Source organism: Trematomus bernacchii, unplaced genomic scaffold (genome assembly GCF_902827165.1).
Source record: "Trematomus bernacchii unplaced genomic scaffold, fTreBer1.1, whole genome shotgun sequence".
Taxonomy (NCBI): Eukaryota; Metazoa; Chordata; class Actinopteri; order Perciformes; family Nototheniidae; genus Trematomus; species Trematomus bernacchii.
In genome coordinates, this window is record NW_022987820.1 from 9,548 (window position 1) to 33,064 (window position 23,517).

General features: G+C 40.7%; 1 protein-coding gene across 1 annotated transcript; it reads left to right on the top strand.

The window, feature by feature from the left end:
* The first annotated feature begins 5,358 nt into the window (after nt 1-5,358).
* LOC117498848 (microfibril-associated glycoprotein 4-like) lies at nt 5,359-13,256 on the top strand. The gene is made up of 5 exons (XM_034150986.1): nt 5,359-5,461; nt 7,488-7,685; nt 7,955-8,051; nt 9,097-9,264; nt 12,718-13,256. The coding sequence occupies exons 1-5, from the start codon at nt 5,378-5,380 to the stop codon at nt 12,993-12,995; spliced, it is 825 nt and encodes a 274-aa protein (XP_034006877.1). The 5' UTR covers nt 5,359-5,377; the 3' UTR covers nt 12,996-13,256.
* The last annotated feature ends 10,261 nt before the right edge of the window (nt 13,257-23,517 follow it).

The following is a 23,517-nucleotide window of genomic DNA, read 5'->3' on the forward strand; positions in this document are numbered from 1 at the left end:
ATAAGAATAGATAGATATAACAGTATGAATATGAATGTAACATGGGTATGGTACGGTGTGTAGTGACAGTCAGTGTTAGTGTTGATGGTCATGACTTTTCAAAGATTCAAAGCTTTATTGTCATGTGCACATTAGCTACAGTGTAATTATGGTTATGAAAAACTTAAGTCCCAGGCTCCTTCAACAATGCAACATAATATATATAGGACATAAAACAAATAAAACCAATACAAATACAGAAATAAATAACAGAATAGAAATAAAGAATTTTGCAAAATGTACAAGTAAATACAAATAAAATACAGATAGTGCGAGAAGAGTCTATATACACGTAAATGGAATATGATATATACATAAATAAATAGCCAGATGCAAACAGATAAACGGTTATGGAGGCACTTAATGAGCTCTTAGAGTCTTATGGCCTGAGGACTGGGATAATGTAAGGAAAGGGGTAATGTCTGTTGGAGTAATTCAAAAGCATACATTTCACTTCAGAAACAATCTAGTCAGGGACAACTGGCTGACAACTCAATTGAAAAATATTCACTTTTGCAATGTTTGATGGTGTTTGTTACTTTGTTAACACATCTGCACATGTTGGTGTTACAGTGAACAAAACAATTACACCTTTTTAAGTGGCACCAAAAATGTGGATATTATAGAGATCCTCTTAAATGTCTCTATTGAGGCAAGCCCCCTGCAGTTTAAACCCTTGAAGGACCATGGTGAAAACCTGAGTTACATCTCTCACATTATAGGAACATAACTCATTAAAACCAGGAGGGATTCCAGTATTACCACTACTGTTTGAAATGTTATGTATATCTTTCTTTATTACCTTTGTTATTAAAAGTTGTATCACCTTCTACATACTTATTTTACTTCTACATCGTTTTTTAGCTTTCTTTCTTTCTCTGTTTTCTTAATTTTTATGCCAAAGAATTCAAAGTCAAATGTAAAGACATTTAAAGTATTACAATTTGCATTAAGACAAAAAATGCCTTTGTCTATTTGTGTGTAGCTGTACAGAAAAAAGTGTAGGTCTGTAAATGTACTACCAAATTCTCAAAAATAATGAAGCAACACTTCCAGTGGGTTTGCATAAGAAAAGTGTGTCCCATGTTTCCACAGACAGCAACAGTCAGCTTGTTGGCTGCTGCTGCTCTGGCTGAGGGCTCCTTTCTTATCGCCCGGACGAGAGAGGGTAATGATCCACGCTGCGGCCAGGCAGGAAACATGTGACTCATCAGTAACTGTAGATTATACATTTTACTGATACCAACTATATAATATTTACCTTGTTCATTAAAAATTCAAATTAAAAATATATTTGTTTTTTAAATATATTTTTTAATTTATTTTTTATTTGTAATGACAATCAAACATGTGGGAAGAGGGGGGGCGGCGCCCCTAGCGCCCCTATGGGCCGGCAGCCACTGCTGCTGACTGATATTGGGTTTTAGAGGGTTTGTTAAGCTGGAAGAAGAAACACAAAGAATACAGTTTTTCTTGGTGCTATTAAGACTTGGAATATCCAAATTACCGTGTGACCGTATTTTCCGGACTACAAGTCGCACCTGAGTATAAGGCTAGAAAATGACATTCCCAGAACAAATGACTATACCTTCACTTCTAAAAGGGGTAAGTTAATAATCTTTTTTCTCAAAGCAGTGATCAACCTGTGAGTTGGATGTAGAAAAGTCAGAATCAATATAGAATTTTTTTATTTTAAAGTAAATTCAGATTGAACATAGTAAAAAGAGAGAAACTCCCTCTGGAGGGAACACAGGGATTTAGCCTTTGCAGACCATTTACATGCACACAAACTTTACAGCATACTACAGGAACGGGAAAACCTCCAAAAAGCATAACATGGCCTCTTTAAAACCGCAGAAATAGTTGACCAATCACTAGTGCAAAATTGGGGAAACTACAAATGTAATTTAAATCTCCATGCAGCAGAGCCTCTCCTGTGTGGAAACCCTGTAATGACACCATTCAAACACACATATCTGTAGCAACACTGCATTCATCATTGTTGTATTTCTATGAGGCGAGCATTCATGATCTAAGGATGTCAACATTTCAGATGCAGCTAGAGGAAAAGTTGTGTAGTGTACATTTACTCATATACTTTTTTTGAGGCACTTGATGTACCAAGTATATACCAAAATCCACAATATTATTTCCAAATATGAGTTATTCATATTGCAAATGATAGATAAACTAGTGTTATGTATTATTAAGTAGCCTATAAATGTTAAATATTAAAAGTAGTTCAAATTAGCTCCACCTTTATTATCTGCAACATCAAAGGGATGACCTCTTTAATTCATCAATGATTATACAGTATGAGAATGTTCTAACTAAAAAACAAACAACTCACAGACGAAGGATGCCACACAGACTAAACTAACAAAGGAGGTTAAATATGTTCGGGTGAGTCTGATCAGGGTGGAGCAGGTAATAAAAGAGTTGGGAAACACATCAAATTGGACACGGGCCCAGAATGTGCCAAAGAACGAACAAAGAAAAAATATTCATCATTCATTCCTTGAAGAAGTTGATGAAACTTTATTAAACTTCTTACAACATAGTATAAAAAGGTAATACAAAAAACATAATCAGTTAATAATACAAATGTTTTTAAATAATGCGGAGTTGCAGTAGGGGAATTTACAATCATGACCTCAATATTAGATTTTTTTTTTTTATCTACCACGTATTTACCAAATTCACAATATTATTTGCAAATATTATTTACTATTAACATTGCAGATTGAGATTATTCATTAAAAATTATATATCAACTAACAACGTGTTATGTATCATTAGGTAACATATACTTATCAAATACCAAAAGTAGTTCAAATGAGCTCCACTTTTGTTATCTGCAACATAAAAGAGATGACCTCTTTATTTCCTAAATGATTTTATAAGATTCAGAATCCCTTTGGTTCATTAAAGGTAGGGTAGGTAAGAATGGAGAAACCAGCTCGAGTGCGCTGAAGTGAATTACCTACCCCACCTTTAAGGCCAAGGACAATGTGCAAACATGAATGTTCGCCAAATAAATAAAACAACGATGATTCCAGTATTGATATGTGTGTTTGAATCGTGTCACTATCGGATTTCCGCAGGACACTGGAGATTTAAAGTACATTTGCCAGTTTTGCACTTTATAGTTGTAAATTATTCCTGCTGTTTGTTAATATGATTGTTTAAAGACTGTGCAGTATATTTGGACGGATGCTTGTGGATATTTGTCCTTGTTTTGCTTTCGATTTTAGATTAGATTGATTGTCCAAAGGGGGAAATTCATTCTCACAGCACTGTACATGTACACAATATACGTACAATATATAAACAACAACAATATCACGGACAACAAGAGATAGCGACACAGATGGCAGTTAAACTCAGTGAGGCCTGTTATTTAAAGATCTATCATGCTATCTTTAGGCATATATTATGGGTCTCAGATATATACAAATATATAAAAAACATATCTATGATGTGTTTTGCTCAAAATACCAAACTGGCGAGGAACTGATTGAGTGGGTGTGTGATGTCCAGTTCTGTTGTGGTTGCTATGCGTGAGATGGCCCTGTTGTTAAGCACTGTGAGGTTGGGTGTAGGGAGTCCAATCACCCTGGCAGCAGTGTTGGTGATGCGTGTGAGTTTGGTCCGGTTGGTGACAGTGAGCATATTGATAATGCTTTGGTATAGTAGAGGGAGAAGAGGGGGGGAAACGTACAGTTCTTCGAGTTTATGGACGACGGATAATCTTTTTTTGCTCCTTTTGAAGATGTCGGTGGTGTGTTGGTTGAAATTACGTTTATTGTCCAGTGTTACACATTTTTAAAATATAAAATCAGTTATTACAATAACTGGAAAATACATGATCTCTATAGGTCACATCCTGAGTGAAACTCACCAATATTTTATTTATTTTAATGGATTTTTTGCTGTTTTTAAAATGTTTTATTACGTTTTTTTCAACTTCTTCCAAATAAAGAATACTAAAAAAAATGTTTGTCACATTCTGGGCCCTTGTCCAATCTATTCATTTTATTTCCTGGTGTGTTTCCCGGCTTTGCAATAACCTGCCCCACCCTGATCAGATTCACCTGTCCCTGTTCAGCCTTTCTCTTTTGTTCCTTCAGTCTGTGTGGCCTTGTCTGTTCACAGTAGTTTCTCAGATAGTTCCCATTGTTATTTCATTGTTTATTTAAACCGTATTAATATTAAACTTGTAGCTTTTGGTCCTTGGGTCCACAGATAGAGATTCCTTGTTTGGGAAATTAGTTCTAGTTCATAAAATGACTTGCAACAGTGTTCACCCACTTGAAACTTATCTGATTTGTTTGGATTACAAAGGATCAAAACGTTAGGATTTTGTTCTGATATTTCATTTTAGAAGGCTGGCCTTCAATGTGAAATTAATTTTATATACAGTACTTGGAAGCTACAAGTTGACACAAATTAAAACTATTCCTCAAACAAGGACGCTGTAGGCTCTACAATTGGCCCCACCTGTGAAACATTAGAATAGCTCTCATTTTCTGGGTAAAACCCTCCAATAGTTTGAATATCATAGCTCATTCTTTGTTTGGACTGATCACAAGAACCTGGAGTATCTGCAAACTATTAATGGTGCGTTCCAGTTCTACTGGGAAGTGGGGATATCAGAGTTCCTAACCCTAAACCATTTTACAACTTTTAAAACCTAATGATTAAAATAAGCATTCATGTTGGGTAGTTTATTTATTTTTATCGATTACAGTTTTTCTGTCCTTCGTCCTGGTTTTTTAAACGTTGGGCCTGATACTCTCTCTCGTGCCCCCACACTAACACTCACCTTACCCACCTGGGCTATTGAGGACTAAGTCAGACAGATCAATGCTGGTAACCATGTGCTGGATGGCTGCACCAGAACAGGTTTTTTGTACCATTAAATCTCATCTCCCACTTCTGAAAGGAGTTCTATGGCCCCCTGGGTGCCACTCTCAGCCATCCGGCCATCAACCTTAGTCCAATGGTCGAACAGACGGCTCAAACAGGAGCTGGAGACACGTCTTCACTAGCCTCTCAGAACCTTTTTTCTTAGGGCACACATTCAATCTGGGTGGAGTATTAACACAAGACACCGCCGAGCTCTACCACAAGTCTTTCTCCATTCCAGTACCTTCTGTCACATCAAGGTTCGTCAACCTATTCCAGTAATGAATGCTGGTTACATTTTTGCCTTTCCTTTTCTTCCGTGTTCATATATTGGGTATGTGCCTATCTAATACAACCAACCATTCATAAACCTTAAAATAACACAACTTGTCATGCACTTCCAAAAACACGTGATGCACCGTCTGTATAAATGCCTACGTTCCAAACAAGAGTCACCTCAAACAACAGAGTCAACTCAGCGTTGACCTTCCTCTCCACGATGAAGATGCTGCAGGTAAGAAAACACTATTTTAAATGTCTCTGTCCTCTGCTGATAATCAATACTACACTCTAAAAACAAATGCTTTGGCTCAACAAAAAAAATCAACGCAACAGTTTGCATCAATGTTTATTGAGTTATGACAACTTCTAATGAAATTGTGTTAAACCAACAAACTTATTTCAGTTAGGGGAGAAGGCTTTTCCTCTACAATCAGAAGTGTTTTTAATTACCACTTACTTGTACTTGGTAGCAGATCACGCACATCAATTTTACAAAAGATGTAACAAAGATGTTTACACTGCCGACAGTCATTGTTTTAAACAGTATGAATACATTTAACGCAGAATTCTTGCTCATTCATTTGTTTCCCTCGACCATGATGGTTGCCATCGTATGGTCAGATCCTGGGGTGGACCGGTCACTGATGATGGCGATATTCATGTCCTTTTGAAGCACATTAAATAATAGGTTAGCGCATAAGAGATAATGAATTAGGTAATTGCTTACTTTTTAAACTGTCCCTCTTAGCTAATTCAGAGCCATTATTACCAGCTGCTAAAGCAACGCTGGTATTGTTTTCACCTATTGAGTCTGCATGTGTGTGTCATCATGGCAATGTGGTCCTGAAGACACACAGAGGTGGTTTTGAGTACTTTGCCTAGTGTTTAAATGCATGTGGACAGATTTTGTCAATCACAGCCGTGCAAGTTTTAGTGTACCTTCTCATCTTTTTAGCAGGTTCCATACAATATTTGAACTGGTTAAGTGAAGAGCAGAAGCCACTTTTCAAATTTTACACAATCCTTTTCCCATGCCATTGCTGTCAACACCTATCCATGCTGAACGTTGCTAAGATATTATTGATTGGGGTGTGGCCAAAAGTGCAATATGCTTCAAAATGTAACTGACACTGTTTTTACACTGCCCATGGATTTTATTTTATTTCAAGATTTTTAATTACTTCGCTAAACTCCTTGAAAAGGTCCTCTTCCTTTTCTCCAAGGTACACGACAAGGCAGCGGATAGTTCTCTGCGTACTTCAATTGTATTGTGCTATTTTTGAAAAAGGAAATAAAGAGAAATTACCTAAATTAATATATTCTGAATGGGTGACTGCCAACAACTTGCATTTCAATGACAACTCTAAATAACGATCCTACCTCAAGAAGCATGCCCTTGGTCTGCTTTCACCAAGATTTTTTTTTAATAAAAGTTATATCACAATGTATTTTTACACTCACAGTAGCCTCTACTACTTTGTACCCTCTCACAGAACTATTCACAGTTCAAAGGCTGCTAATTTTGGTCAAACAGCAATTTGCCTATACAGTGCAACTACAGAAGATGACACCTTAAAATGTCCTTTGTATAGTATTTCTATTTGTCTTAACTGTCGGAACTTGTCCAGGCATGTTAAGTGGGAGTGGACTTGAAATCCTTAACTCAAGGTGTAGAACGCTCTTAACATCCCGATAGCAATGAATATCAGTGCTTTGACAAAAAATTCATAAAAAAATGTCATCTGTGGAAGCCGTAGTACTGTAAAAAGTACGACCAATCATTTTAGCCGGCCCGGCTAAAATAACTGGATGGCCTACCTGCCTGTCAGCCTTCCATCTGTGCACAAACTTATCTCGTGCCCTCATTGGTCATGTGCGCGTTCGTATGTGTTGGAGGAGGGGCTCTGTAAGGAAGTGGCAGATTTTCTCCGGTTGTGTATTTTCAAATTCTAGCGATCTCGACCTGGTTTCTCCAAAATTACCTACCCTACCTTTAATGTTTGCAACTTAAAATGTTTATCTAAATCAATTAATTCAAATTTGTATCTTGCAACCATGCATTTAATTAAGTGGTGGTAAAAGGTCCCCTGAATGACTTTTTAGAATGTAGCATCAATACTTGGAGCTTTCTCAAACTTGATCAACTCTGGGCAAATTAATAACCATGAATAAACTCATGTTTTACCATTAAAAACTGTGCAGGAAATCACTTCAAAAGGAGCTGTAGGTATTTCAAATCTCTTCTCTTTTGCATCCAGGGGACATTATTCGTGGCTCTTCTGGGGTTTTTAGCCTCAGCTGCCACTGGCTCGAATGATTTTCTGCCCTTCGACTGCAATGACATCTATTGCCATGACAACACCAGCTTGAGTGGGGTGTACACCATCTTCCCCGGGGATCCCGACACTCCCCTGCAAGTCTACTGTGACATGAACATTGACGGGGGCAGATGGACGGTCAGTATATCAGATTTGATCAGACTCTGCTTTGGGAACTCATGACTTGTCTGATGTCTTAACTGCTTTCAGCTTTTTCTGCTGCCTCCAAGAGTACAACAAATAATTTGTCTTGATTTTCCTTTTCCATTTCCATAATTGACATCGGAACCAACAGTCCTGTTTACTGGTCAAGATACTTTGTAAAGTTCTCCAGATGTAGTTATTGTAGTACAACATGTTGGTATCCTATTATCCTGTAACACTCTTCTTCCTACTCTTCCTCTCAGGTATTTCTCAAGAGGATGGATGGGACTGAAAACTTTTTCAGGGACTGGGGTCGCTATAAGGTCGGATTTGGGAACCTGGCAGGAGAATATTGGCTCGGTGAGTGTTCAACTAATAAATTCAACACATTTTTGATCTTAATATGCTGTCAGATGAAGGAAAATGTAAATGATTGGTGCCTACTGGTACATGCTGGTGTGACTGCCCAGTGACGGCTCTAGACCAATTTTACTGGGGGGGGGGGGGGGGGGGGGGGGGGACCAGGCTGGGGCCAGTTATTTTTGTATTTATATTATACAATAAACACGGGTTATACGACAGTATATAGTAATTGCTTAAAATAAACATAAAATACAGTAATTGCTATGTGCTTCTGTACAGTTATTTATTTCAGTAACTGTAAGTTACAGTTCTTTGTTTCAGTAGTTATTTTTTTGTCCTTTACAGTACTTGTTTTAGTAACTAAGTTATAATTAAATTACATAAACAGTATTTGCTGCAACACTGAATATAAGGCACTGAACAGTTCAATCTCTACTGAACATCCGGGTCTCTGCATCCCAGGTGAAGTTTTCTCCTCTTTCACATTACAGCAACAATATCCTGCGGTTTCTGTGATTTTTAGTCTCTCAATGTCTAGGCTTGAATCTTACTTGAAGTAAAAAGGGAACAGCCTCTGGTCGGAGAAGACAAGTGTTGTTTTTTATCCTGCATGGCCAGTGGCGGTGTACCGCTCCAAGGGGTCCGACTACAATGCTGAGTTACATTAGTTCCGCTTATTGCGCCAGCCTTATAGCCAATAAATGGTAATATTATAACATTTTATTTTGAAGGGTGAGGTAACAGGGGGGTCCCAGGTCAGCGTTACTGACTGGCCCCTGTGACTGCCTCAACTTGCAGGCTTTGCTCCATAATGATACTGTATGTTTAGCTTAAGAAAGAAGAAAAACATTCCAATCTCAGAGAAAATACCAACAATACACTGCTACACTACACATTGTGTCATTTTGGCTTTACTTTTTTACTGATAATTCATTGGGCAGTGAAGTATATATATTTTTTAAATGAGACAATCTGAGGGGGAAAGAGGTTAACTAATGGTTCAGGTGGTTATGTGAAACAGATGTTTTGTTCCTTTACTAAGGCCTGGAAAACATCCTCCTGCTGACTGTGAGGAAGGAGAACGAGCTGCGGGTCGACATGGAGGACTGGGAGGGGGGGAAGAGGTACGCCAAGTACTCCTCCTTCTCCATCGATTCTGAGGTTGACGGTTATCGGCTTCACCTGGGCAAATTCACTGGCGGAAAAGCAGGTAAGGAATACTGTGTGGATATTACTTTGGGAAATGTAGGTTTAAAGAGGCCCTAACATTTTTTTGGGGGGGGTTCCCCTTCCCTGTAGTGTTATATAGTTTTTTGTGCATGTAAATGGTCTGGGCTAAATTCCCAAAGCTCCCTCCAGAGGGAGTTTCTCTCCCACACTCCCCCCATGTCTTAAATGCCTCCATTGGACTCCTTTGTTTACTTCTGTAACATAGTGACATCACTACGTAACACTCTTACTTGTATTGTCTAGCTTTTCAATGCATCTTACGCGATAGGCTAAGGGGCGGGGTATCTCTTTTCGGTTGAAAAAATCACAACAGATCCGGTCAGCTGACCAAACAGAGCAGACTGTGCTGGGAATATTCCTCTCTATATATATTATTTGTTAAAAATGTAATGAAAAATAGCGTGAGGAAAGGTTGGTCTAGTGCAGTGGTTCTCAAACTTTTTCTGTCAGGCCCCCCCTTTGGAGAAAAAAAAAAGTCGGGCCCCCCCAGCACAAATAGTCACGTAATGGGCCAAGTTAACATTTATTAAAATACATAAATATGAACGTGAGCATTCCTTTAAAAAAAATTAAAAAATCACTTTGCTAGAACAGTGATAATAAAACAATGCTCCATAAGTCTGTGTGGTCAAAAAAAATAATACATAATACAATTGTGCAATCCCTGTGCTAGAACAATAAGTTATAATACTTTGCCACTTTGCAATCTGTGCAAAAAAATGAAAAGAAAGAAAATGCTGATATTTGCTGTCTTATAACAGCATTAGTGGCTGCAATGAGCCTGTTTTGCACTGCACATTTCTTCAAAACGGGGTTGCAGGCTCAGTGGCGGCGCCAGAGATCTCTTTTGGGGGTGCTGTGGGGTAGCTTGACGTTTCATAGAGGCAGGGCCGGCCCGTAGCACTGGCGTTATAGATGTTCACCTAGGGCGCCAGATCTAGGGAGGCGCTGCGCTGGTAGAAAAACATTTTTGACCATTGGTGCTCATCCTAATTTTCGGCCTTGATGTAACAATATTCATAATTAAGTAAATGTAACACCCTTTTCACCCCGGTTACACGTTTCATTTGCCCTGTACGATAGGCGCTGTAAGTGATGAAAATGGGGGATGTTGGCTTATCAGGCGCCCGCAGCTCACAGCCAAAGTGCGAGAGAGAGAAAGGGTGTTTCTCAATCGCGAGTACGCTTGCTTGGTAGCACATGTCTGCCGAGCATCTTGCTTCAGAAGCGAGTCAAGAATACTTCCTGGCATTCAGAAAACGAAGTGTGGAACACGCTAGCAAGTGTGCAGGTGTGTGTCATATGAGAGGCCCCGCTTACATCTTCCCCCACAGATTTGGGGAAATTGGTCCGTGCGCAAAGCATTGTGGGGATTTTAAGACCGCGGAGTCTACTCATGTGCAGCCTCGATATTTCTCCAAACGGAGTACGCGGGGCTCGGTAGATTTCCAAGTATGCTGGAGATTGGAACAGTACTTCGGCGGCACTCGATGACGTAGTATGCTTGAAATAGTGGCTCTGAAGCAGCTTTAATCGCGATTGAGAAACACCCAGAGAGAGAGAAGAGTGCACCGGTACCGGCGCTGTTGTTATTAGAATCTGGTGCTAGCTGCTCTAACGGATATAAGAAGAAGATGTTGCATGCTCCCCCGGGAAGATTTTTTTTTAAATATTGAAGTTAAAAGCATCAATCTGGTGCACTTTGAGAGCAAAATGAAGAGATCTATGGATACATCTCTCAACACCCATTTGAAACAGAACTGTAAACAGATTTACTTTTTCTTTATGGATATTTTACAAATCACCCTTTTAAACTTTAGTCTTTTTTTACTGTCATATAGTATTTTAAACCTGTTTTTCATTTATTCTCTTATTTTTTTATAACTATAATGATCATATAAACATGTGCCTCGGAAATAATTGTTTACATTAATCGTGACCAAAACGTTTGAGACCCACTGAAATAACTTAGACGAAAGCTAACTATCTAAACCAGGGGTGGGCAACTTGGATGGTGGTGGGGGCCACATAATGTATGTACTGGCCACCAGGAGGCCGCAGATTCACTTGGAATACACACACACAAATTCCATGTATTGTATGTAATTATTAACAAATATACTAAGTCTGACATCTTCATTGACATTTTACAATCTTTCAGGGAACATCCTCTAATAAGCTCACTAAACAAATATCAGTTCACATAAATGTTATTTAATTTTCACAAGTGGCATGTTTGTATTGAACAGGTTATTTAACAGTGTTCCTCAGCGCCGCTCCCCCTCCCGCTGAAATTATGAATGAAAAGCGTATAGTAATCATAGATAACACGGCAGGGTCCGTGAGAGTTTGTTTTCATCTGATTTCAAATAAAGTCTTGGTTTTTAGAATATTAAACATTTTCGCCAAATTCAGATGATAAATACAACTTTTAAGCTTGTAAAGGCATAATTACAAGCGGTAACTTAACGTCACGGCAGGCATAACAACAGCCGGTGTTTCTTGTGAGTGTTTCCCCGGGAAACAAACACAAGAATACACACAAACGCGTAACAGATTATTTTTGCGGTATTTGGCTGCCGAACAAAATCATGTACGCAGATCACGACGTAACGAGTCTAGTGGATGGTATCAGTACTTCAAGTAAAAAATAATAAATAATTTGTATTATTTTGTATTTATTTTTATTAATTACGTTGTTTATAAATTAATCTGAGGGCTGCAAAACGAGGAGGTGGGGGCCGCATGCACCTCCATCCCTGATCTAAACACTCAGAGAGTCCTTTAGTTCACTGAGCCTCTCAGTCTGACAGGAGAGGACTCTCTTCCATCTTGTTGTTGAAAAAGCTCCTTATATCCGTTAGCGTAGCTCACTAGCATCAGAAGCTAACAACAACGATCTCCGGTACCGGTGCGCTCTCTCTCTCTCTCTCTCTCTCGCGCATGCACACAAAATGGCTCGTTCCACACACACACAGAGCCGAGCTTGAATGAAACACAGAGACCCAGACGTAATTGTACTGTACTGTATCATATTATTTTCGAATCAATAATTTTTGAAATTATGATTTTTTTATAAATTCTTTTAATTTGTTTAAATAACCATTTTAAATAACCATTTTTAATTTTGTCATGCCTCTGCGCCCCCCACTTTGAGAAACACTGGACTTGGTGGGTATTTCTGGGGAACGTGTTGCAATTTGGACGTGTGAGAAATGTAATATTAAATTACATAAAATAGAAGTACCTTAATATTCTACTTAAATATAAATATGCCCTGTTACATCCTACCACTATTTAAGAGGCATACATGTTCTGTACCTATTGTTTTTCATGTCATTTATAAAAATATAAAATAAAATATATTACCCACTACGCATTAAAATAAGTGTCTCTGGATTTCAAGTTTGTTTGTTTTTATTTTTATTTCTAGGGGACAGTTTGAAATCACACAACAACATGAAGTTCTCAACGTTTGACAGAGATCAGGACACGTGGTCGAATAACTGCGCTAAGTCTTATCTCGGTGGATTCTGGTACTTCAATTGCCATCATGCCAACCCCACCGGTCTGTACGCACCTCCAGGGCTTGTCAACCAATATGAAGGCATTTTCTGGAGATCGTGGAAGGGCCTGAACTATGGCATGAAGACCTTAGCCATGAAGATCAGATCAGTCTCTGCATGTGCATGCGCTCAAAAACCTGTTTAGCTCTACACTTTTATTGTTGACTTTATTAATGTTTTCAAGTTTATACAAGATTTCAGACAACTTGGACCTTCGTGTTCACCGAACTATGATTTTCCTGTGAGGCTAACAATGAAATTCTTGTTTCAATGCCACATACATATATATATTCTACTTCCAACAAACACTGATACTGTTGTTGAATAATCATAATCATATAGTAAATGCTTCAGTGAGATTAAACCTTTTCTTTACTAATCAATAAAAACAATTATTTAGCTGCAACTGTGTTTTGAATTCTTTCAAATTGTTCATTATTGTTGTTCCTGTCAGGCAAACAATGAAAGTTTGTAATGCCAGGTGTTACTATCTTCAACAAACACAGATTCAATAATTGAATACAATTAAAGAAAGTAAAAAACTGATGAAAATTAGCTTGAAAATGTCATTCCTCATTCCCAGTAAAAGTACTAGCTGTAAGTTTCGTCTCAAGTACAGCACAAATTAACAGTGTGTGTGTGTGTGTGTTTGTGTTTGCGTGTGCGTGTGCGTGTGCGTGTGTGTGTGTGTGCGTGCGTGCGCGTACTGTCACATTAACATATTGTTGACAGTGAACTATATGCTCAAACTAAGTTTTTCCATTACTGAATATAATAATAATTCTACTGGGCCTCAACCACTTCAGAACATAGAGGTGCTGGTGAAATTAGATACTGACAATACCACAAGTGTCTTTTTGAAAGGCAAAGAGGACATTATATCTTCAAATGATTGGCTGCTTAAAGGTGGGGTAGGTAAGTTGGAGAAACCGGCTCGAGATCGCTAGAATTTGAAAATACACAACCGGAGAAAATCTGCCACTTCCTTACAGAGCCCCTCCTCCAACACACACAAACGCGCACATGACCAATGAGGGCACGAGATAAGTTTGTGCACAGATGGAAGGCTGACAGGCAGGTAGGCCATCCAGTTATTTTAGCCGGCCCGGCTAAAATAATTAGGTGGTGCTTTTTACAGTACTACGGCTTCCACAGATGACATTTTTTTATGAATTTTTTGTCAAAGCACTTAAGATATTCATTGCTATCGGGATGTTAAGAGCATTCCATGGAATATAACAAAAAGTGTATCTCGAGCCGGTTTCTCAAACTTACCTACCCCACCTTTAAGTGTGCCGATACATCAAAGTTTGACCTGAGCACAAACAATGAAAAGAAACAGAAACAACTCTGCATATCCCCCTGTTGAATAATCAATGTGCATTGACTTCAGCAGGCCAAAGAGGTGTGCAAAGGCAAAAGAGAGGTCTGGTAGGTCATGCAGTGCAACGGTTAATAGAAACGGGGGAAACATCCATGATCATTACATATAACACACACACCATATCCAAATAGACTAATCAAATCAAATCAAATCAGGTTTTATTTATATAGCACATTTAAAAGCGATTTTTGGTCGAGCCAAAGTGCTGTACATGTAATAAAAACACATTACTACAATCACAATAAACGACAATAAATTACAACAGATATATATAAAAAAACAAAATAAAAATAAAAACACAAGGAAAAGTCAGGAGTCGTGCTCCGCTCTAACTAGAAAGCCAGAGAGAAGAAGTGTGTTTTAGTGTAGATTTAAAAACCCCTAGGGTCTGGGCCGACCTCACATGGAGGAGCAGAGTGTTCCAGAGCCTAGCTGCTGCGAAGGCTCGGTGCCCTCGGGTTTTAAGCCTGGTCTTGGGCACTACCAGCAGCAGCTGGTCAGCAGACCTTAAAGCTCTGGCTGGGGTGTAGCGCTGGAGGAGTTCAGCTATATAGGCCGGAGCCAGCCCATTTAGTGCTTTAAAAACTGGAACTGGAAGCCAGTGTAGTGAGGCCAGAATAGGGGTGATGTGGTCACGCTTTTTGTGGCCAGTCAGCAAACGTGCAGCTGCGTTTTGGACTAGCTGCAGGCGTTTAATTGAGGCCTGGTCCATACCCACATACAGAGCGTTGCAATAGTCCAATCTCGAGGTTACAAAGGCGTTAATAACCCTTTCTAAGTCATTAAAAGATAAATACGACTTGGTTTTGGCCAATAGTCTTATTTAAAAAAAGCAGGATTTGACTACGGTGCTGACCTGCTTGTCGAATTTAAAAGTGCTAGTGAAGGTCACTCCAAGGTTCATGACCGAGGGGAGGATGTTGTTTTTGAGAGAGCCCAGAATATCAACCGGAGAGGCTGGAGGTTGGGGTCCAAAAAAGATGACCTCAGTCTTGCTCTCGTTGAGGTTGAGAAAGTTTTTGCTCAGCCAGGATTTTATCTCTGTTAAGCAGTCCATCAACTGCTGTAGTGAGTGTTTGACATTTGCTTTGAGAGGCAGATAGATCTGTACATCGTCGTCATAGCAGTGGAAGGGAATATTATGTTTTGTGAGAATTGAACCTAGGGGCAGTATGTACAGTAGAAAAAGGATGGGGCCCAGAATCGAGCCTTGGGGAACCTCACAGGTAAGAGGGGCTTTGGCAGAGGAGAAGGCACCTAGCTGTACCGAGAAGCTACGGTCTGTCAGCAGAGTTTGGTGTACTGCGTTACTGTAATAATATTACTTTTGTCGGTAACGGAGTAGTGTAACGCGTTACTTTTATAATTCAGTAATCACACTACAGTTACTAACATTGCCCCGACACGCGTTACTTCGTTACTTTTATAAAATCAGTCATAATCACAATGACAGACGAGGGGTTTCCGCCGCAGGTTTATATGTACGTAATCTGCGCGACTTGCACGTCCACATCTCCGCGTGCAGTGCTGCATAAACATGGCTGAGTCAGCGATAACTTTCGAGGGGTGGAGGTATGCCCATTATTTTGAGTTCGTCTGAAGAATAGACAGGAATGTGACGGTGAGGTGCAAACTGTGTCCAGGCCAGAAGCTGTTATCCACTGCTGTAAACACCATGTCAAACCTCAACAAACACCTGCAAAGAACACATGCTAAGGTGAAGCTAATAGCTAAGGACCCCCGAACCCAGAGTGAGGATGTTGTGAGTGCGCCGCCGCAAGAATTTGGAGGACCGGTAAACAAAGCAGAGATGGACAGGCTTGTAGCATCCTTCATAGTAGAGGTAATGTTGCCCATTTGCACAGTGGAATCACCATCGCATCGTTCAGAGATATACTGCGCAAAATACAGATAGCAGGAGACCAGTGGCGGCGCCAGAGCATTTTTGTTGGGTAATCTATGGTAGGGCTAACCCATACAGTGGTGGTGCTCAAGTCAGTATTTGCAATGTAATTACATACACGCTATATTACCCCCCTTGACAGTGAAACGCCACGCGTGAGGTTTAGATTATTTCCCTGTCTCAATCAAAATGGAACTGTATGAAATAAAACGGCACATTTGTCTTGTAGTAAATAAAAAGGGATCACTGTGAACGTGACGTATGATAGTACACGTTGAAGATCCAATGGGGATACTGAATGGCGGTTTCGATTGATCTCAATCAATAAGGCATGACGCAGATCCAATGTTTCGTTGCTCTGATTGGCTGTAGGTCTATTCAAATTGCATTCGGAGGCATTTTGATCTGACCGCGGCCGCGCTGATATTATAACGCCAGAGAATTTCCACACCTTTAGTGTATAAAACTCCCCCACTACTTAGACTATTCCTTGCACCCCTCTTATAGCATAAGCCCGAATGGTCTCAACCATATTGCATCAGTAAGGTGCACTTGTTGTTACAGCAGGATCAGTTTGTGTGCTGTGGACACGACCCGTATATTTTCGCAATCCGTGTTCTCAACATTTAGCATTTCGCTTATTATTTAATTGAATTTGCATCACTTTTCATGGTGGGGCTATGGTGGGGCTAAGCCATTTCTTGGTATGGCTGTAGCCTACCCCAGCCATACCCTGGCGCCGCCACTGCAGGAGACAGAGGACAGCCATGGTCAGAGCTATCTGAATCAGTCTTATGCGACAATGGAAACTGAACTAAAGAGAACATTTGAAACTTTAGCAGTCTGCGTGATCTGCCTGCAGGGAGGGGCTGGCCGGCCCTGCGAGTAAAGTAACGAGTAAAGTAACGAGTAAAGTAACGAGTAAAGTAACGAGTAAAGTAACGAGTTACTTTATGTAGAGAGTAACGAAGTAGTGTAATATATTACTTTTTTTAAAAGTAATATGTAATATGTAATATATTACTTTTTTTAAAAGTAATATGTAATATGTAATATATTACTTTTTTTTAGTAACGACCCCATCTCTGTCTGTCAGGTAGGACCTGAACCATGCAAGGGCAGAGCCTGTGATGCCAGCGGACTGTTCAAGCCGTGACAGCAGGATGCTATGGTCCACAGTGTCAAAGGCAGCTGTCAGGTCTAACAGCACCAAGACAGCTGGGCTACCTGAGTCGGCGGCTAGGAGCAGATCATTAAAAACTCTTAAAAGGGCTGTTTCAGTGCTGTGCATGGGTTTGAAGCCAGACTGAAACTTTTCATGGATTCCATGGATGGTTAAAAAAGACTGCAGCTGGGCGTAGACTACTCGCTCCAGGGCTTTTGATAAAAAAGGTAGCTGGGAGATGGGCCTAAAATTTGCGAGAATGGAGGGGTCGAGATTTTTCTTTTTAAGTAGTGGCTTAACCACGGCATGTTTGAAGGCAGCTGGGACACATCCTGAGCTAAGAGAGGTGTTTAAAAGTAATAAAATACTTGCTCCAACTGAATCAAAAACATCTCTGAGAAGGCGAGAGGGAATGCTGTCTGAGGTGCAGTTTGTCGGCCGCAGGTGCTTGACTACATCCGAGAGAGAAGAGAGGGATACAGGCTCAAAGTGGTCGAGGACAGCAGGGCACAGAAAAGGAGCAGGATCTGGGGTAGCACTAGTGTGGGCTAGCCTAAGAGCAGATACTTTTTCAATAAAAAATGTAAGAAACTTATCACAGAGAGTAGTCGATGGGACAATAGAAGAAACATCACAGGGATTAATGATAGAGTTGAGGACATTAAAAAGAACCTGAGGTTTATGGCTGTTTTTGGAGATGAACAGAGAAATGTGCTCTGTTTTGGCTGCTTTGACTGCCGTCTGGTAGTCAGAAAGGCAAGCACAAAGGATTTCTAGGGAGACATGGAGTTTATCCTTTTTCCATTTTCTCTCTGCACGCCTGCAAGCGCGTCTGAGAGCACGAGTACAGTCATTGAGCCACGGCTCTGATAGAACTTTGGTGCGTCTAAGCGTAAAAGGAGCAACAGAATCCAGTATTAGTGTGCATGTCGAGTCAAACATGGAGATAAGCTCATCAGCATTAAAAGCACAGTTCACATCTAATATACAGATCGGAGAAGCATTAAAAACATCAGAGAACTGTGAGGCAGTCAAGGGGTTAATCGAACGCAGACGACGCGCCGGGGCACGTGATTCGACTCCTGCGGAAGGGATGGAGGTTGTAAACAGAACCGGTAAATGGTCTGAGATACGCGTTGCTGCACATATTTCATCCACAGATACAGACAGTCCAAACGATAATACTAAGTCCAAAGTGTGTCCTTTTTCGTGTGTTGGGCCAGCCACGGACTGAACAAGACCAAAAGAATCAAGGAGATTTAAAAAGTCCCTAACCAGAGGTTTGGACTCGCAACACACATGGACATTGAAGTCTCCGGAGATCAAAACACGATCATATTTCACCATGATCCCGGACAGAAAGTCAGAAAAGTCATTTATGAAATCCTTATTGCACTTTGGCGGACGATACACGACTGCGCAGAGTATAGGCGAGGCCGGGTTCAGTTCAAAAAGCTGCAACTCAAAGCTAGCATAGCTAGTTACAGGGTGAAGCAATCGGCATCGGAGGCTAGCTCTAAACACTGATGCTATGCCCCCACCATGGCCGGTGGCACGGGGGAAGCTGAAGAATGTACAGTCAGGAGGAAGAAGTTCAGAGAACGGTGTATACTCGCCAGCGTGGACCCAGGTCTCCGTCAGGAACATAAAATCCAGTTCACGAGAGGTGAAGAAGTCGTTTAGCAGGAACGTTTTGTTTGCTATCGAAGAAGCCGTCAGGTATGCCTTAAGATGGACCAGTGCACCACCACGCTTTCCCCGTCGTCTAAAGCGCTTTCGGCGAGGCAGGATGCAGGGCAACCGGCGCAGGTAGGTGGGAATATTCGACAGTAGAGGGGGGGGACACGATTTATGGTTGCCAGATGTAGGTTTGGGCAGCAATATCAACTCCAGTGAGGGTCTGAGGTGGAGGAGAGCTTGGCGATCATAAACGAGCAGAGCAGAGACATTCTGACAAACATAAAACAAAAACAGGATAGCTAAAGGTAGAGAGCTGAGCGAGCGGCGAGCCGACACAGGCGCCATCTTGCCAAACAGCTTTCTTTCAGTGTGGTTAGCTTAGCTACGAGTGCTGGTTGCTAGCTCGGATACCTTCGGAGGCTAGTGTGTGCAGGTGTAGCAGTGAACCATGTTTTTAAGTGAGCTGTAAAGTGGTGGTGTATGTATGTCTTTAATATGTGTGGGTAGACAGTTCCAGTTTTATATTGCTGTGACAGAGAGCGATAACTGACCAAAAGTACTTTTCCTGAATGGAACTTATTATAGTGGTCAGGCTGGAATTGTTACGTTGAGTAACTAATGAGTTAAGAGGTGGAGGGGCAGTATTGTGCAGGATTTTAAACACCAGAATGATGTTCCTATATTTTATTAAATCTTCCTAGCTCAGAATGTTATGCTTGTTGAGTGTACAAAACACTAAAGTTTTACCTGAGCACAACCAATGAAATTGAACAGAAAACTCTGAAGATGCTGACAACTGAAATAATGTTGTGACTCAAAAGACGGTGGCTTACCTGTTTAAAATGTACTGAAGTTGTACCTGAGCACTAACCACAATGCACTGGACCAGCATGTCAGGCTTCCCCATTAACAATCACAGCAGAACTTTTATTTCAGAGACTTCATGGGCTGTGAGCATTTAGAGGCAAGCTCCTATGAGTCTGAATTTATTCTAAGGTGAATTCATCTCCTTTGGATAATCAATGTTCAATCAGTAGGCCAAAGAGGAATGCAAAGGCGGCACAGTGGTCAGGAATGTCATGCAATACAACAGTACCTGCATCCCAACAGGCGCATTTCTTCTTTCTTTATATTATTTATATATGTTGGCAAACTCAACACTTGAACCTTCTCTGTTCTCAACATTAAATATTTTGCGATGAGTCACACATTGTTTCATTTAGCAGTATGACTTGAATTGTGTAAGTGTATTTCCTGCCGTTACTAGATTTCCTGTCAATCAACTGATTAATTCATTGATTCATCGTTTCACTTGTTTGTAACGTTAGGTATTTCAATTTATAACAAAGCATCATATTTTATAAATCTTTCTGTCTTGTATTGTAGAAATCTTAACTTCTAGAGCAGACAATAAATGTAATGAAGTGTATAGTATACACTATCTATCTATTCATTCTAAAATATTGTGGAGTATAGAAGAAGAACATTTTAAAAACAACACTATAGAGAAAATAAAAAATCTGCTTATATTTTTGGGCTGTATTTGAGACAAGCTATTCTCGGGCATTCTGGTTAATATCATACAGGATGTGCGTCATCTGAACACACGGTGGCGCCCTTGTGTTGCACAAACTGATTAGACTTCATGGGAGGAAAGGTGTGTCTCCACAGGTATGATGACGTCATCTAACAAACAGGGAGTGATCATCAGGTGGCGCTGCATGAAGAAGAGGACATACTAGATCCACAGTGATGTATAATCTCTAGATTTTAAGATATTTCACTGAATGAGGGGAAATTGTTCACCTGCTGGTGGTGCTAGCTGACAAACTTCACACACACACACACACACACACACACACACACACACACACACACACACACACACACACACACACACACACACACACACACACTCGTGCCTGTAATCTTTTTACAAGTTGTTTGAGGGGGTTGGGCCACGGCCGGCCATTGCCGCTCGAAAGCGCTGGAGACGCTGTAGTACATATGCCAGGCCTGTAAGTGGCGCTGTAGTCTGCCACAAAAGCAGCGAAGAAGACTTCCCGCGCATGGTTGCCATGGTTCCCCTTCTGTTTATTCTCCGCTGTGGCTTTTTTTCTCCCTCCCCGAGGCAAGCGTTTGCTCCTGCTGCTTTAATTCAATGCAATCCCTCCCCGTCGAGGCAAGCACTGTAATTCTCTCCGGTTAGTCCACCAGCAAATGACAAACACCCACCTCTCCGCCTCTTCAAAGGAACGAGGGGACCGTGCAGCAGAGTTTCAGTTAGGTTTTCTTTCGCCGGTCAAGATGTCCGTAAAAGTTTAAATCTTCCGGACAAAATTAGAAAAGTGCCGGTCAAAGGTCTTCTTTGTTATTTATTGAGCTTTAAAACAAATGAATAACGACTCTATATAATAATATAATAAAACACGGAGGATGGAGATCTATTTTTCTCCCCCTCTTCTGACTTGATCAGAGCACGCTCCCCTCTCCTGCAGGGGGGCGTGGTCAGCTGCAGCTCACAGAATCAGCCCCCTGCAAAAACAGGGCTGGACCCGTCCAATTCCAGTTTTGGATAGTCTGTCGTGGTTCCATTCCATTTCAAAGAGCTGTTGACGCTCGGCGTAACCTTGTCGCACTGCCACTCCAACATCCAACAACAAACAGGGCTTGAGGACTAATCACAGGGTTTGTAAAGCAAGGCAGATGTTGTAGTCCCAAACGATAGCTGGGGATTCTGGGTAGTGTAGTGTCTTCGGAAACTCTGTACTAAACTCCGAAAAAACTATTTGTTTCTCCAAATCGAAGGTGAAAAACACAAAAGCATTGTACACAATTTAAACCAATCAATATTGTGTAATTAACAAGGATAAACTGATGTTTTTTAGTGGATGAGTAATGCAGATATCACTGTGTAATCATTTGACAGTGAGGGGAATACATCCGGTTTTATTATGAAAACTTCGAGATCGGAAAAACTGTTTTCACCCACGCTAACTTTACATGGAAGCTGCCCCATATACACGTTATCCTGACGAGACCTCAAATCATCTTCGTAATATCTATCAAACTAGATCCTACACATCAACTGGACGTGGATTCTATGAGTACAATATACACTTCTCGCTAGACATCGAATCAAAAGCATTTTAATGGCCAAACTATTCCACAATTTAGGATTTTCCAGAGAGGGTTATTTATGAATAAACGTCCCTCCGGAGCGTTTGCAATCAAGCATGTTGTTTCTTACACGACCACTAGAGCACCTTTAGTGGTCGTGTAAGAAACAACATACACTTTAAAACGTGTCTCTGGGTCGTAATAAGTAGCGCCATATAGAGAGAGAGTTATGCTGCGTTCACACCGGACGCGATGCGATGTTTGGGGGCGGCGAGATTACGATTAAAGTCAATGCAGAGACGCGGACAGACGCAAATTCGCTCCGACGGCGCGCATGAAGCGGTGGACGCGGCGCGAATCACGCGATTGAGGCGATTGAAGGGGGCCGCGTCAAACGCGAGAGTTCAATTTTTTCAACTCGAGAGTCAAATTCACGTGACACGTTCTCGCGGAAGCCAATCAGCGGTGAGGATCTCAGCCTGCCGTCACTGACGTTCAACCAGAAAACATCTAGCCATTAGCTGTTAGCAGTTAGCACACGGAGCTCACAGCTCCTCATATCTGTTCAGAAACTGGACAAAAGTTAAACAAGTACAAACCACAGACTGTCTGTGTCATGGCGAATACAGTTGTTATGAGTGTGGAATGAGCATATACAACGTTAGCTTAGCCTGGTCGACCCGATCCTCATAAAGAAAACAAGCATTTTAAAAGGTTTTTCGCCTGCCGTCTGTCTGCAGACCAGTGTTAATTTCGTCAACGAAAACTATGACGAAAAATGTTCGTCAACGACCTTTTTTACATGACTAAGACGAGACGATAACGAGCTAAAAATAGATTCTTGATAACGAAAATTTGAAACTTCCGCGAGAACGCGTCACGTGAATTTGACGCTCGAGTTGAAAAAATTGAACTCTCGCATTTAATGCGGCACCGTTCAATCGCGTGATTCGCGCCGCGTCCACCGCTTCATGCGCGCCGTCGGAGCGAATTCGCGTCTGTCCGCGTCTCTGCATTGACTTTACATGTAATCGCGCCGCCCCCAAACATCGCATCGCGTCCGGTGTGAACGCAGCATTACTGTATAACACTGATTTGAAAAACATACAGAAAAAACTAATTCACTGCCCTTAATAAAGTATTTAAATATACATTTCAGGTGTGCTGTTTTGTTTAGATCATTGACATCTGGAGCTCTATTAATGTCCTTTTTGATTATTGTTACACCAGGTCTTGTCAAAACCTTTATTCCATATTCAATAGCCATTACTAAACAAAACAGCAATTCTACTCCACTACAATTCAGAGGTTAACCTGGTATTTTTACTCCACTACATTTATTTTAGTTACTTTGCAGATTCTGATTAATGATGTGAAATATAAACAACCCTTAAATCAGGCTTTAGTTACACCTG

What these genes read in the sequence shown, in the direction of transcription:
- LOC117498848 (XM_034150986.1), top strand. Translation starts at nt 5,378, where the DNA reads ATGCCTACGTTCCAAACAAGAGTCACCTCAAACAACAGAGTCAACTCA. An exon ending in GGCAGGAGAATATTGGCTCG is followed by an intron (nt 8,052 to 9,096) that starts GTGAGTGTTCAA and finishes TCCTTTACTAAG; the next exon opens with GCCTGGAAAACATCCTCCTG. An exon ending in ATTCACTGGCGGAAAAGCAG is followed by an intron (nt 9,265 to 12,717) that starts GTAAGGAATACT and finishes TTTTATTTCTAG; the next exon opens with GGGACAGTTTGAAATCACAC.